Source organism: Anomaloglossus baeobatrachus, chromosome 6 (assembly GCF_048569485.1).
Source record: "Anomaloglossus baeobatrachus isolate aAnoBae1 chromosome 6, aAnoBae1.hap1, whole genome shotgun sequence".
In the NCBI taxonomy this organism is placed as follows: Eukaryota; Metazoa; Chordata; class Amphibia; order Anura; family Aromobatidae; genus Anomaloglossus; species Anomaloglossus baeobatrachus.
This window is the reverse complement of record NC_134358.1, coordinates 233,752,297-233,766,429: the sequence shown is the minus strand read 5'-3', so window position 1 is coordinate 233,766,429 and position 14,133 is coordinate 233,752,297. Positions and strand designations below refer to the sequence as shown.

Sequence of the window (14,133 nt, the reverse complement as noted above, 5' to 3'; positions counted from 1 at the left end):
CAGTCACAACATTATGAAACTCAGGAAGTTCTGTGGCAAGTGAAGGAAATGTTGTAATGTCGTGTTAAGACACTAATATCTATCAACTGCAAATAGCAATGACTTACCAGCAGGGCCTTTCAGAATCCGAGTGACTGTCTATATCATGGGCTTTATAGTCACACCCATTGTAGTGCAAGTCTAGTAGCTATAAAACAGCAGACGTAAACAGGCAAATATGGTTAAGAAGATCTCAACCTTTTTTCGCAGGCGACTGAGCCAAAGGCCAACAGCGGAAGAGTTGGAACAAAGAAATATTCTGAAACGTGAGTAATAATGCCTTTCTATCCTGACAAAGTTGATGTGTAAAAACAGCGGACATGTCTTAAAGGGGACCCGTCAGCTCTCCCTACATGTATGTCTTAGTAATAATTGTATATGTCATGATATAATACTTATTATCAAACTGATTTGTACTGTTAGAAATGATGAATAAATTGACATCTGGGCGTTACCACTCATGGGTGTGTCCTACTGAGCCTGACATTGTTCAATCAATGCTGTCAGTATCAGATTGTATAGGGACACACCCTTTTGACTAGGGAAAGAATAACACCCAGTTGTCAGTTAATTCACACATTTTTAGGAAGATTAACAGAGGAGTGAGACAGTGTAGAATTATGGGAAAAGACATGTCTGGGAGCTAGAAAAGCTGTTTTAGGCTAAGTTCACTCATTGCAGATTTTCCTTGTGGATTTGTAAATTGAAGTCCACAGTGTGTCTGCATGAGAAATCCTTACATATTTTTGGCACTTATTCATGCATTTTTGATGCAGAAATGCAGCAATGCCAATCCATCTGTTTAACCTGCGGATTTAATGGTCCCTATTGAAAAGAATGTGGAAATTCTGCACCAAAAAAGTGTATTTCTGCAACTGGGAAGTTAAAGAAAACGCAAGAAAAGCCAATTTCTGCATGCATGGGTGCTGCACAGAAAAAAAAACACCGCATGTGGATGAGTTAAAGGCAACCTGTCAGGTCCCATATGCGTTCTGACCTACATGCAGGGTGATGTGTGGCCTAGTAACCCCTTCCTACCCATCCCTGTGTTGTAATAGTGTGTAATATGAATGTGTAAAAAAAGTTTTATAACTTACATGTTCCTTATATAAATAAGCTGAGGGTCTAGTCCCCAGGGTGTCGCATCGCCCCGTGGGCGTTTGCATGCTTACTGTGGTATCACGCCCCTGTGGGCATGATACCATAGATTTACATGAACGACGTCACGGTCAGCTCCTTGTGATCCCATGCGTGCGCACTTACCATTCCCCCAGCCTTGTTATCTGGGTACTTGCTTGTCGGCTTCAGACGTGCACTGCGCATGCTCAGAAGACTCCTTCGGGTCCAGTCATGCGCAAATTACGTCTGAAGCCAACAAGCAAGTACACAGATAACAAGGCTGCAGGAATGGCAAGCGCGCACGCACGGGATGTCAAGGAGCGACGGGTAAATCCATGGTACTACATCCACAGGGGAGTGATACCTTGAAAAGCATGCAAACGCCCACGGGGCGATGTGACACCCATGGGGCTAGAGCCCCTGCTCATTCATATAGGGAACATGTAAGTAATAAAACTATTTTTATACATTCATATTACACAATATTACAACACAAGGATGGGTAGGAAGGGGTTTCTAGGCCACACCCTGCTTGTAGGTCAGAATGCATATGGGACCTGACAGGTTTTCTTTAAAGGGAAACTGTCATCAGGGTTTCCCAATTTAAACCAAAGCTACCACCATAAAATGCTCTATTACTGCAGTCCATCCACCTGTATGTAAGCTTCCAACTGTCCCTGCATACAGTGCCTTGCGAAAGTATTCACCCCCTTTGAATTTTTCAACCTTTTCCCACATTTCAGGCTTCAAATATAAAGATAAATAATTTAATGTTATGGTGGAGAATCAACAACAAGTGGGACACAATTGTGAAGTTGAACGAAATTTATTCTGCAAGGAGTTTGTATGTTCTCCCCGTGTTTGCGTGGGTTTCCTCCGGGTACACCGGTTTCCTCCCACACTCCAAAGACATACAGATAGGGACTCTAGATTGTGAGCCCCAATGGGGACAGGGTTGCCATTGTATGTAAAGCGCTGTGGAATTAATAGCGCTATATAAATGAATAAAATTATTATTATTATTATTGTTGATTGTCTGCATCACTGATGCCATATCACCAGCGTTGCAGCCAAAGTGCTCAGCAACTCTGTGCAAGCCACTGAGACTAGTGATTGACTAAGAGGGTGAAAAGTACAATCACTGAGCTCAGCAGCTTTTTCCATCTACATTGACTGTGGAGATAATGTTAGTTTTGTAGACAAACAGAAACTGGGGCAGTGGCAGAGTCTCTTGCTGGACCTGAGAAGGGTGAGTAAAGCGCATTTTATTGTTTTACACAGAACACTGTCTAACGACAATAGTTTTCTAAAAGCAAAAAACTTCTTTAAAGAAACCAGTCCAGTGCAATATGCACCCAGATCCACGAGCACTTCTGGGTGCATATTGCTAATCTCTGCCTAACCGTCCCTGTATACACTAGCATAGATAAAGAGATCTCTAGAAAAGTATTTCTAAAGATCCCATGTGATATGCTAATGAGGTCAGTGACTAGTCATGAGGGTGTTACTTCCCCTGCACAGCTTGACAGGATAGTCGCACTCGCCTATCTGCTGCCATCGTCTTCGAGTCCTATATTTCGGCTCAGTGCACATGATCCCAGGACTTTCAGTCATGCGCACTATAAAGCCAGGTGTATGAGTCCTGGCTTCAAACCTATGTAGTGCGCATGACCGAACGTCTAGGATCATGCGTACTTAGCTGAAGTCCACTGTCAGATGCGATGGCAGCAGAGAGGTGAGTGCGACTATCCTCTGACACTGTGCATTCATTAGCATGTTCGCACACCCACAAGGGCATACTAACATGCTAAGGGGCCGAATAGCCAGGTGAAGTAACATCCTTGTGACTAGTTGCTGGACTCATTCGCATATGATAAAAGATCTTTGAAATACTGTCAGGTGCAATATGCACCCAGAACTGCTTGGAGTTGTGGGTGCATAGTGCACCTGAAAGGTTCACTTTAAGTGTAATTGACACGTTTGGAGCTTAATTATGTGACATCATAAGGCTATGTTCGCATGTAAATGCTGAAATTTCTGCAGCGATGTGACAGCACATGTGCGTTTCAAATCGCCGCAGAAACACTGCGTAATGGAGGCAGTGTTTCAGCAGATTACATGCCGATTTCATGCGTTATGGCTACTGCCCCCACCATAGACAGAGTGGGAGCTGCATCCAAAGCGTATGGAATAATTAACATGCTGCTTTTATGAACGCACGGATTTGGGTCAAAATTTTAGCACCCAAATCGCTATGTTAATAAAAGTAACGTGCGCACGGATTATGCACAATCTACATAGATTGTGCTGGGGACGCAGGACGCATGCATTTACGCTGCAGTGCAATACGCAGAGTAAATGCATGCTATTACGCAACGTGCGCACGACCCCTTACAGTTGGGGGGGTCTCTGTAAACCCCCTGCAGGGAGATTTAAGGTAGTTTTACTTAGATGCAAATTATATGCATTTAGGCCAATGAACTAAATTATTTGCCAGGAAGATAAATTGTTTGCAGATCTTTATGAAATGACAGAATTGTTGAGTTTAACGCTTCTTCCAATTTACAGCTCGTAATGAACAAGAAGAACAGGAGGAAAAGCGAGAGATCAAAAGAAGACTTACACGCAAGGTGAGATTGTGGATAGTTCTTATATAGAGGCTGGATGTCTAGAGGCTGCTGTAATGATCATCATATCAGATGATTCCATTGCAATTTAGAGAGCATTTCCATCTAAAATGTAAAATTGGCCACATATTAGTAAATCAGTAAATGCCTACTGATTTCTATATAAATAAAAGACTTGCTGTTAATATGGTCAGGCTTTTGGACATCTTTTAAATGCTCCATGCCTTCAAAACCGCCAAGCGTTAAGAACTACCATGTCTATTCTGTAAGGGTATTCCGCTATGAAGATGCTCCATACTATACAATGGAAATCTAAAAAGACGCAAGGAAGATACCTTAAAAAACTTAGAGGGGACCTGTCGGGTCCCTTATACCCTCCAAGCAAGCAGCATTTACATTGTCATGTCCAAATTGCCTTCCTAACCTGTGGGCGTCACCACTAGCTCCTGGAAAATTTGCGCATGCACGGCGTGTTACGTCAGTGCGCCTCAGAAGGTGGGTGTACTTGTCCCGGGCTTCAGAGGACGTACTATGCATAATCCAAAGTTTTCTGGACTTCCGGTAATGTGCAGTGTTCCTCTGTAGCTGAGTGTACGCTTCCCGGCTTCAGAGGGGTCACTGCACATGGTTAGACGTGCAGAAGACTTCAGATTATGTGCAGTGCGTCCTCTGATGCTGGGACAAGTACACCCACCTTCTGAGGCGCACTGACACAGCCGTAACGAGCCGTGTATCCGCGAGATTATGTGCAGTGCACCCTCTGAAGCCGGGACAAACTTGCGCATACGTGGCTTGTTACAGCCGCGTCAGTGCATAAAATGAGCATGTCAATTATTCCGTGCGCTTTGGATGCAGCTCCCGCTCTGTCTATGGTGGGGGCAGCAGCCAGAGCGCATGAAATCGGCTTTTTTCTACAAAAAAAGTGCATCCATTACACAGTGTTTCTGCAGCGATTTGAAGCGCACATGTGCTGTCAAATTGCTGCAGAATATTCATCAGTTCGGGCGCATGAGCCCTAAGGCTGTATTTTTTTTGTTTTGTTTTTATTTTGATGGGAATTTCTTCTTTTTTTTTTTTAAAAAAAAAAAAACTACAGATTTGCAAAACAATAAAACCTCTTTAAGGCTATGTTCACACATAGCATTTTTTTAATGCAGTCAAAACCTTCTCTCTTGCCCATTTTTCAGCATTTTCATGGCGTTTTTTAATGGATCTGAATGGCCATTTAAGTCTATGGCAATCCTTTCCAAATGAATGAGAAAAATGCAAGCAAAATGGATGCCAAATTGGAGAAAAATGATCCATTATTTTGTGGGTGAAACATTGGAACATGATGTGTGAATGTGCCGTAAAAACTTTTTTTCCAAAATATGTCAATTGTATTTTTTTACATGAAGAAAAAGTTGTGCCTGGAAAGTAATATCTATGCTCATGATGCAATGAATGCTCATCACACAATTAATAGTTCTTGCAATAACTCCCACACGTTGCTTTGCTGGGGTATTATCCAGTCTGTGTGTTGGCCTCTTGGTACTACTGTCTATGCGGTCATTTGTATGTGGTACTATTACCAGCCCAATACACACTGATCGCTCTTTTCATGGTCAGCAGTCTACTTGCGGATGTGATTGGTTCCATGTGCAGCTCCATGTGCTCAGCATAGTAATACTTGAGTAATGTAGCAATCTTTCACCATATTTCTTGTCTACAGCTCAGCCAGAGACCTACTGTAGAAGAGCTGCGAGAAAAGAAAATCTTAATTCGTTTCAGCGATTATGTGGAGGTGGCGGACGCACAGGACTATGACAGGAGGGCAGACAAACCGTGGACTCGATTAACAGCCGCTGATAAAGTTTGTACCTTTCTTATATAACCTACCCAGGAAATATTGTACAATGTACAGAGGCCCTACAGGTTCATGTAGACACCCATCGAGTCACAAAGGGCTTTGTGTTTGCTTTGCCGTTTTCTGCCCTAAGGCTATGTTCCCACAATGAATATTTGGGGAGTTTTTCATGTAGGTTTTTTTAAAGCATTTCTATTAGATGAATTAGGTTACTCATTTTTTTACATGTGTTTTTTGACACAGCACATTGTCTTTTGTTGCTATCTCATATTTAAAGTAGTTGATCACTACTTGGACAACCCCTTCTCATTCTCCATATTTGGCCGTTAAAATAAAAAAAACTTATAATCACCTCCTTTGCCTGCACCATTCGTTGCAACATCACGCGACATCACGTACGCAAGCCCCATGCCCAATCACCACCGGTTTCTCTCTCCCAACCTTTGAATAAATAATTCATCAACAGGAAGTGAGAGGACAGCAACAGCTCTCACTTCCTGTTGATTAATATCTGAAGGTGGGGAGAGGAAGCGGTGGTGATTGGGCATGGGGCTCGCGTGATGTTGCATCCTCACATTAGCCCTCGGTGTACGAGCCCCACACTGCTGCAACGGTGCCAGCACAGGAGAGGAGTATAAGCTTTATATTTTAATGGAGCCAACCCTGGGGAATGAGAAGAGGTTGTCCAAGTAGTGGCCAACCCCTTTAACATAAAGCTGCGTTGTTTTTGATACTTCCTGGTATTTCAATTTGACAACACTTTATTACTGCAGTAGTGTTTTATACATGCATTAATACCGCGTTTCCTAAGAAGAATATTTATGTCATCAGCCGTGTCGTTACCTTTGATTCGGGCTCACACACTAAGCCTGAAACTTTCCCTGCACTTGGCGGCTGATCTAATCAGCCCTCATATGTCTCTTAACAGCTGCAGGTGGATTGGAGATCCACCCACTGCTGTTAACCAGTTAAATGTCACTTTCAATCTCTCACGGCTGACAGGAAACATGTCACACTGATCATGCCCATCAGATCTTCTGGTAGACGTTCACAGTAGATTGTGATTTCTGATTTACAGACAGCAGTACTAATGCACTGCTCTGTATAGAACAGGCAATCAGACGATTGTTTCTTCAAGTCACCTAAGAGGATTATTAATTTTAGTAAAAAGTAAAAAAAATAAAAATAAAACCCCCACAAAAGTTCAAATCACCCGCAAATCATTAGGGAAGGGGAAAAAAAACAAACACCTGGCAGTGAAGGGGTTGAAATGCTTTTTTTTTTTTTGCTCACCGGTAAAATAAACAGTGCCAAAAACTCGTAGTGGGAACATAACCTAAAATGAAAGTTTTTTTGCTTTTTTGAGTTGAGATCCAGCATCACCCAATTTGTACGGTTGTGTTCAAAATAATAAAGCCCAAAATCTTTCTAAGGGTACGCTCACACGAGCGTGAAAATCTGACGAGTGCAATGTGAGAAAATCTCGCATTGCACTCGGACCTATGTTAGTCAATGAGGAAGAGCAGTTAGTCAGCTTTTCTTGCATACAGAAATCTGGATTCGAGAAAAGCGGCAGCATGCCTGAGCCGTATCACTCCCACCCATTCAAGTGAATAGGTGCGAGAGATACATCGAACTGCACTCGGATGTTATCCCAGTGCAGTGCGATATACGGACAGGCTGACAATGGAGGAGATGGGGGGATTAACCCCTCCCCCTCCTCCGCAGCGCCCGCCCTCACCTTCACAGCTGTGACCTGATTGCAGGATTGGGTCACAGTCGCATGACACTTGGCTCACGCTCGCAGCAGAGCCTGAGCCGGGAGTCATTAGCATATCGCATCCGATGCTATTGCATCGGATGCCATACGCTCGTCTGAGTCCAGCCTAATAGTTTTTATTTCCATGTATTGGGAACATCGCACACTGTTATCTAAATCAAAACATGTGGAGAAATGTATATAATTTTTAACTATTTTACAGAAAATATCAAGAAATGAACATTGGGCTGTTCCACAAATTAGCAGTGTTTGCATTTGTCTTTACATACCTAATATTTAGATGTATAATCACAGTTTTTTAGAGCTGCTTCACATCTATGTAGCACTGAGTCATCCAACGTCTGGCACCTGTCTCCTGTTATTCCAGCACATGATGCTACATCCCACAATTTATTTGCATTTGTTGGCTTTACATCAGAAACAGCATTTTTGATGTCACCCCACAAGTTTTCTATCGGATTAAAGTTCGGGGATTGGGCTGGCCACTCCATAACCTAAATTCTGTTGGTCTGGAACTAAGATTTTGCTCGTTACTGGTGTGTTTAGCAGGGCTGTGGAGTCGGTAAGCCAAACCTTCGACTCCGACTCCGACTCCGACAATTCTCTTGCACCGACTCCGACTCCGGCTCCGACTCCGACTCCGACTCCTACATATATTGCTTAGTTAGGTGAAAAATTTATTGTAGTACATGAATATGTGTATGTGAACATCAGACATTTAATAATTTTTATGATACGATAATCAAGATATTTGGATAGAACATAAAATATATTTATTGGAATACAACTTTAGAACACAAAAAACTGTAATAAATTGTAAATATGTAATACACTATGTAATATACAGTAGATTACATATATATCTTGTGTGTGTATATACACTGTGTGTATATATATATATATATATATATATATATATATATATATATATATTACATATTTACAATTTATTAGTTTTTTGTGTTCTAAAGTTGTATTCCAATAAATATTTTATGTTCTATCCAAATATCTTGATTATTGTATCATAAAAACAATTAAATGTCTGATGTTCACATTGTACTACAATAAATTTTTCACTTAAATATAAGCATTATACTAAATGTTATTATTTAGTAAAATATTCAGCACATTCTGCATTGCACTCCTGTCCCCAATTTATTATATATTTTAGGAGTCGGAGTCGGTGCATTTTATACCGACTCCGACTCAGACTCCACCAAAATGAGCTCCGACTCCGACTCCACGACTCCGACTCCACAGCCCTGGTGTTTAGGGTCATTGTCATGTTGAGACACCAATTGCAAGGGCATTTCCTCTTCAGCGTAAGGCAACATGACTTCTTGAAGTATGTTGATATATGCAAACGGGTCCATGATCCCTGGTATGCGGTAAATAGGCCCAACACCTTATCACGATGCTTGCACCACCATGCTTCACTCTCTTCAGAGTGTCCTGTGGCTTGAATTTGCGGTTTGGCGGTTGTCTGAACTGTCTGCGGACCTTGGACCCAAAAAGAACAATTTTGCTTTAATTGGTCCACAAAATAATTCTCCATTGCTGTTTAGGCCTGTTGATGTGTTCTTTGACAAATTCCCATACATGTCTTCTTTTTAACAGTTGAACTTTGCAGGGACTTCTTGCTAATAGATTAGCTTCACACAGGTGTCTTCTAAGGCCAGAGTCACACTTGCGAGTGCCTCGCGTGTAACTCGCGCGAGTCTCTCATTGAATCATCCAGCACGGACTCGCACTCTCCTGACAGGAGCGGGTCGGTTGCATGTATGTCTATGAAGCTAAGACGCTCCTGTCCGGAGAGTGTGAGTCCATGCCGGGTGATTCAATGAGAGACTCGCGCGAGTTACACGCGAGGCACTCGCAAGTGTGACTCTGGCCTAACTATCACAGTAATTAATGGTAACTTGAGACTGTCTTTGATCATCCTGGAGCTGATCTTTGGCTGAGCCTTTGCCATTCTGGCTATTCTTCCATCCAATTGAATGGTTGTCTTCCGTTTTCTTCCACGTCTCTCTGTTTTTGCTTTCCATTTTAAAGCATTGGAGATCATTTTAACTGAACAGCCGATCATTCTCTGCACTTCTTTCTAAGTTTCACCCTTTCTAATCAACTCTTTAATCAAAGTACGCTGTTCTTCTGAACAATGTCTCAAACGACCCATATTTCTCAGGTTTTCAAGGAGAAATGCATATACAATATGTGATGACTTCACCCTTAAATAAGGGCCACCTGATTCACACCGGTTTCTTCACAGAATGATTGATCTCACTAATTTAACTCCACACTGCTATTATTTTGAACACACTCTTTTCAAATAGTTATTCAAAGACACAGACTCAAAACCCTTGAGATGATGAATGCGGAGTCTGGGGGTTCCTAAGAATCTACTCCACAAACTGGTAAATTGACATGTGGTAATATAATACCAAAAACAGTGAATAATCTGGTTAGTCATATTGGACTGCTATTATTTTGAGCACTACTGTATCTGACGTGTATGGTCACCTGTAAGGTGTGATTAATGTTGTATCACTTATCTTGTCATTCCAGGCAGCCATACGAAAAGAGCTAAATGAATTTAAAAGTACAGAAATGGAGGTTCATGAATTAAGTAGGCATTTAACAAGGTGAGAGAAAATATTGTTTCTTTTCATTTTTAGCTTTGTTATACAAATGAGAAATGAATCACTTTAGCATTTATACAGGTTGGAGAAGTCTTTGGTGACTTATATTTATAATATATATCAGGGCATAGTAGAGTATGCTGTACTGTACACACATCAGCTGCTGGAGGGGCTCTGTCAGCACAGAATGACTGATAAAACCAAGTACAGGTGCATCATGGCGGGGCCAACCATTTAAGTGCAGCCTCCCACATGCTTGTTTTCCCTCTATTTCTACCCTTCTCTTGCTCTATAAAGTCAAAGCTGTCTGTGAAGGAAGCGGGGGGGGGGAGATTGAGGGGAAAAACAAGCAGTTGAGAAGGAGTACTTAAATATTTGGCCATGGCATGATACATTGATCCATTGTACTAGGTTTTAATAGCCATTCTGTGTGGATAGGGTCCGTGTAAGGACACAATCACATGGCACTATACCACGGATGAAGATCGCATCGCAATGCATGGACTGGCTGGCAGTTCTCCGGACGGGAGTGTGAATATACTAGCTGTCATGCTTGGGTCAGCAGAGCCACCGGCCAGGCCATGCATTGTGATGTGATCGTCGTCTGTGTTATCTGGCCGTCTGACTGCGCCCTCTGCATACTCTCCTGACAGGAGCAGGTCGGCTGCATGTATCTCCATGCAACTGAGATGCTCCTGTCCGGAGAGTGAGCGGCCATGACGGGTGATGCAATGAGAGACTCACGCGAGTTACACGCAAGGCATTCGCAAGTGTAACTCTGGCCTAAGAGTAAAGCGGGCTTTACACGCTGCGATATCGTTAGTGAATTATTGTCAGGGTCACAGTGTTTGTGACGCACATGCGGCTTCATTAACGAGATCGCAGTGTGTGACACTTATGAGCGACCTTAAACGATTGCAAAAGCGGTCAAATTCGTTTGCTGCGGAGAGGTCGTCCTGAAACAAAAAATCGTTTTCTGCTTATTAGCGATGTTGTTCCTCGTTCCTGCGGCACCACACATCGCTCTGTGTGACACCGCAGGAGCGACGAACATCTCCTTACCTGCCTCCACCAGCAGTGAGGAAGGAAGGAGGTGGGCGGGATGTTACGTCCTGTTCATCTCCACCCCTCCGCTTCTATTGGACTCCTGCCGTGGGACGTCGCTTTGACGCCGAACAAACTGCCCCCTTAGAAAGGAGGCGGTTCACCGGCCAGAGCGACGTCGCAGAGCAGGTATGTGCGTGTGACGCTGCCGTAGCGATAATGTTCGCTACCGCAGCGATCACCACATATCTGCAGTACGACGGGGCGGGTGCTATCGCGCTCGACATCGCCAGCAAATGCTAGCGATGTCGCAGCGTGTAAAGCCCGCTTAAGACTATGCTTATACAATGTGTAGATTCACCATAGCCACTAAGAAGGCTCCCAGCCCACAGGACAAACATATCCTTAGCTGGTAATATACCTTTTTGTTTGCTGTATTGAAATGCATAGGCATTGGTGACCTTCAATACAAGGGCCCTGCAAATAAAATAAAGCGTACTATAAAGAATATATTTTTTGTGCCATTCATGAGCAGTGATGAGCGAACCAGAACTGTAAAGTTAGGCATCCGTACTGAACAGTAGGTGTTCAGGTCCTGGACCCGGACTTCTCTGGGAAGTCTGTGTTACAGTTCAAGTTCAGCCATCCGCTTAATAAAAAAAAAAAAAAAAGGGTCAAAGCAGGACCAATATACTTACTGAGCCTCCTTGCAGTGGTAACGCTACTTACGGGTCTGCTCATCAGTGCTCATACATATTCACTGCTTTCCCCGACTACCTGCGGCTCTGATTGGCGGCCGCTAGACCACGCCCCCAGCCTCTGTAACAGCACGTGATTAGTTGGAATCACAGGCACTTCTTTATAATGCAGTGTAAAATAAAGAAATAAAAAAATAGCGTAGGGTCCCCCCTGTATACCGATATCAGCACAAAGCCACAGCTATAGGCTGCTACCCCCAGCCATGTGCTTATCTTGGCTGTGTATGAAAATAAGAGAAACCTCGTGGCTTTTTTTAAAAAAAAATGTATTATTTAAACAAATAATTTAAAAAAAAACGACGTGCGGTCCCCCTCATTTTGATACCCAGCCAAGATAAAGCCGACAGCTGGGGGCTGGTATTCTCACCCTGGAGAGGCCCATGTTTATTGGGACCCGCTCAGGCTAAGAATAGCAGCCTGCAGCCGCCCCGGAATTTTTGTTTTACTCTGCGGTGGCAATCAGGGTAATCGGGGTTAATGACAGTGCACAGCTGTCACTAAGCTCAGAATTAGTGATAGGTAGAGGTCTATGAGACCCCCCATCACTAATCCTATCAGTCAAAAGAAATAAATACAAACACCGAGAAAAATCCTTTATTTGAAATAAAATACAGCACCCTCTTTCCCCTCTTTATTAACCCCAAAAGACCCTTGAAGTTCTGCCGTAATCCACACAATGTCTCTTTACAGTCCTGGTTCTGCTACATCTGAGCCTGGAGAGACCGAAAACATGTCCGATCTCTCCAGGCTCTGGGAAACACTGACAAAGGGGACCCGGCTGGCAGCAGTGACGTCACTCAGTTCACCGGAGGTCATACCCGGGTTCGAACGGTATGACCTCTGGTGACCTGAGTTATGCACCCTGGCTTAAAGTGCGCGACCATGTTCGCCAGACTCGACCATCTGCGGGTTCACTCATTTCTATTCATGAGCTTTCCCAAGATTCAGTTTATGCTAAACCTAGTGTTGATCCTATGAGATGAGATAAGCAGTGTCTAATGTATGTAGCGCCACTCCTCTCGATAGAATTGTCGGGTGCGGACATCAGATTGTGATGTTTATACTATTATTTACAGACACATAAATGGAAATTTTCTGTTGACGTGTGATGGCCATAAGTAGTGAGTCTAGACCTTCATTTCTCCTCTGTCTCTCTTGCAGGTTTCACAGACCCTAGCATTAAAGTTCTACTTGAATACTTCACTGTTTTCAAAAAGGGAACCACAAGTGCTGGGATACTTTATTTTGTCTTATACTTAAATGTAAATCTTTGGAACTGCCTTGTTTTTCCAAAAGAAGAAAATTGAATTTGCATAATCTTCATAGATGATTTCCATCTTCACTAAACCTTAAAAATGTGAAGCGTTGTGCAATGCAATATGTCGGCAATGTCTGGATCTGTCCTGTATGTACATACCGAGCAGAAGTCGTTCTTCCTCAAGTCTTCGGGTGTCAGCATCTTGCGTCAGTGTTAGCGGTGGCTCATATGGAAGATCTGGGGCATGAGTGGATTAAGAAGACCTGTCAAACATATGCCAGTCCAGCTTCACGCATTTCAGCCAAATCGATGTGGGCTTTATAAGCAACAAAGAGAGACTTGCACTACTTTCCTTTATGAACTGTCGCATCTTCCATACTGGAGACTGGTTGTTGATTTCTTAGCCTGTTGTGACTGGATGTGAGTGCTCGTTCAGAAATATCTAACTATAGACACAACAGGGTTGGAATGACCAGCATCATGTAGCTTTTGCACCAAAACCATGATTTTTTTCATTATGCGAGAGAGCGAATTCGAATCATTATATTACCGCATTAAGAGAGTAATCAGGGTCAGTAAATAAAAGCATACAGAAATGTCAACCCATTTCAAGAAAGTCATGCTTCATTTGTTTTGATCCTTTGTGGCCCTTTCTGCATCCATGCTCATGTGGAAGTCGCATCATGGGTTTCATTATCCGTCCAGCTCTTCAGTTGAAGGGGCCGCTCATTTCATTTCCTTTTTTTCTACAGTCCTGTACCATCAGGTGCAGATGTGACCAGTCCTACTGTCATATTCCATCCCAGAACTTATTTCCTGAAGGCAGATATTGATTGTGTTTGTCTTTGGGAACGTGTTGTCATTATATTGTGCCTGTTCTGTATAGAGTAGGAACGGTTGGTCAAGACAGACTCGGCCATTATGCCAGGTGAGCAGCCTCCATTAATTGAGCCTGTCCATATTAACATGGAGTTTTCTTGTAAATGAAATGAAGAAATAAACAAGAATATTTTTCAAAATCTA

At 42.9% G+C, this 14,133-nt stretch overlaps 1 protein-coding gene across 7 annotated transcripts in view; it reads left to right on the top strand.

Moving 5' to 3' along the window:
* PHACTR1 (phosphatase and actin regulator 1) overlaps positions 1-14,133 on the top strand; it is a 513,119-nt gene extending 498,986 nt beyond the window's left edge. For all 7 annotated transcript variants that reach the window (XM_075314747.1, XM_075314748.1, XM_075314749.1 and 4 more), the window contains 5 exons: positions 250-305; positions 3,727-3,788; positions 5,497-5,637; positions 9,977-10,053; positions 13,014-14,133. In XM_075314747.1, coding sequence (XP_075170862.1) covers positions 250-305; positions 3,727-3,788; positions 5,497-5,637; positions 9,977-10,053; positions 13,014-13,029 — 352 coding nt within the window. In that variant the 3' untranslated portion in view covers positions 13,030-14,133. The remainder of the gene's footprint in view (positions 1-249; positions 306-3,726; positions 3,789-5,496; positions 5,638-9,976; positions 10,054-13,013) is intronic.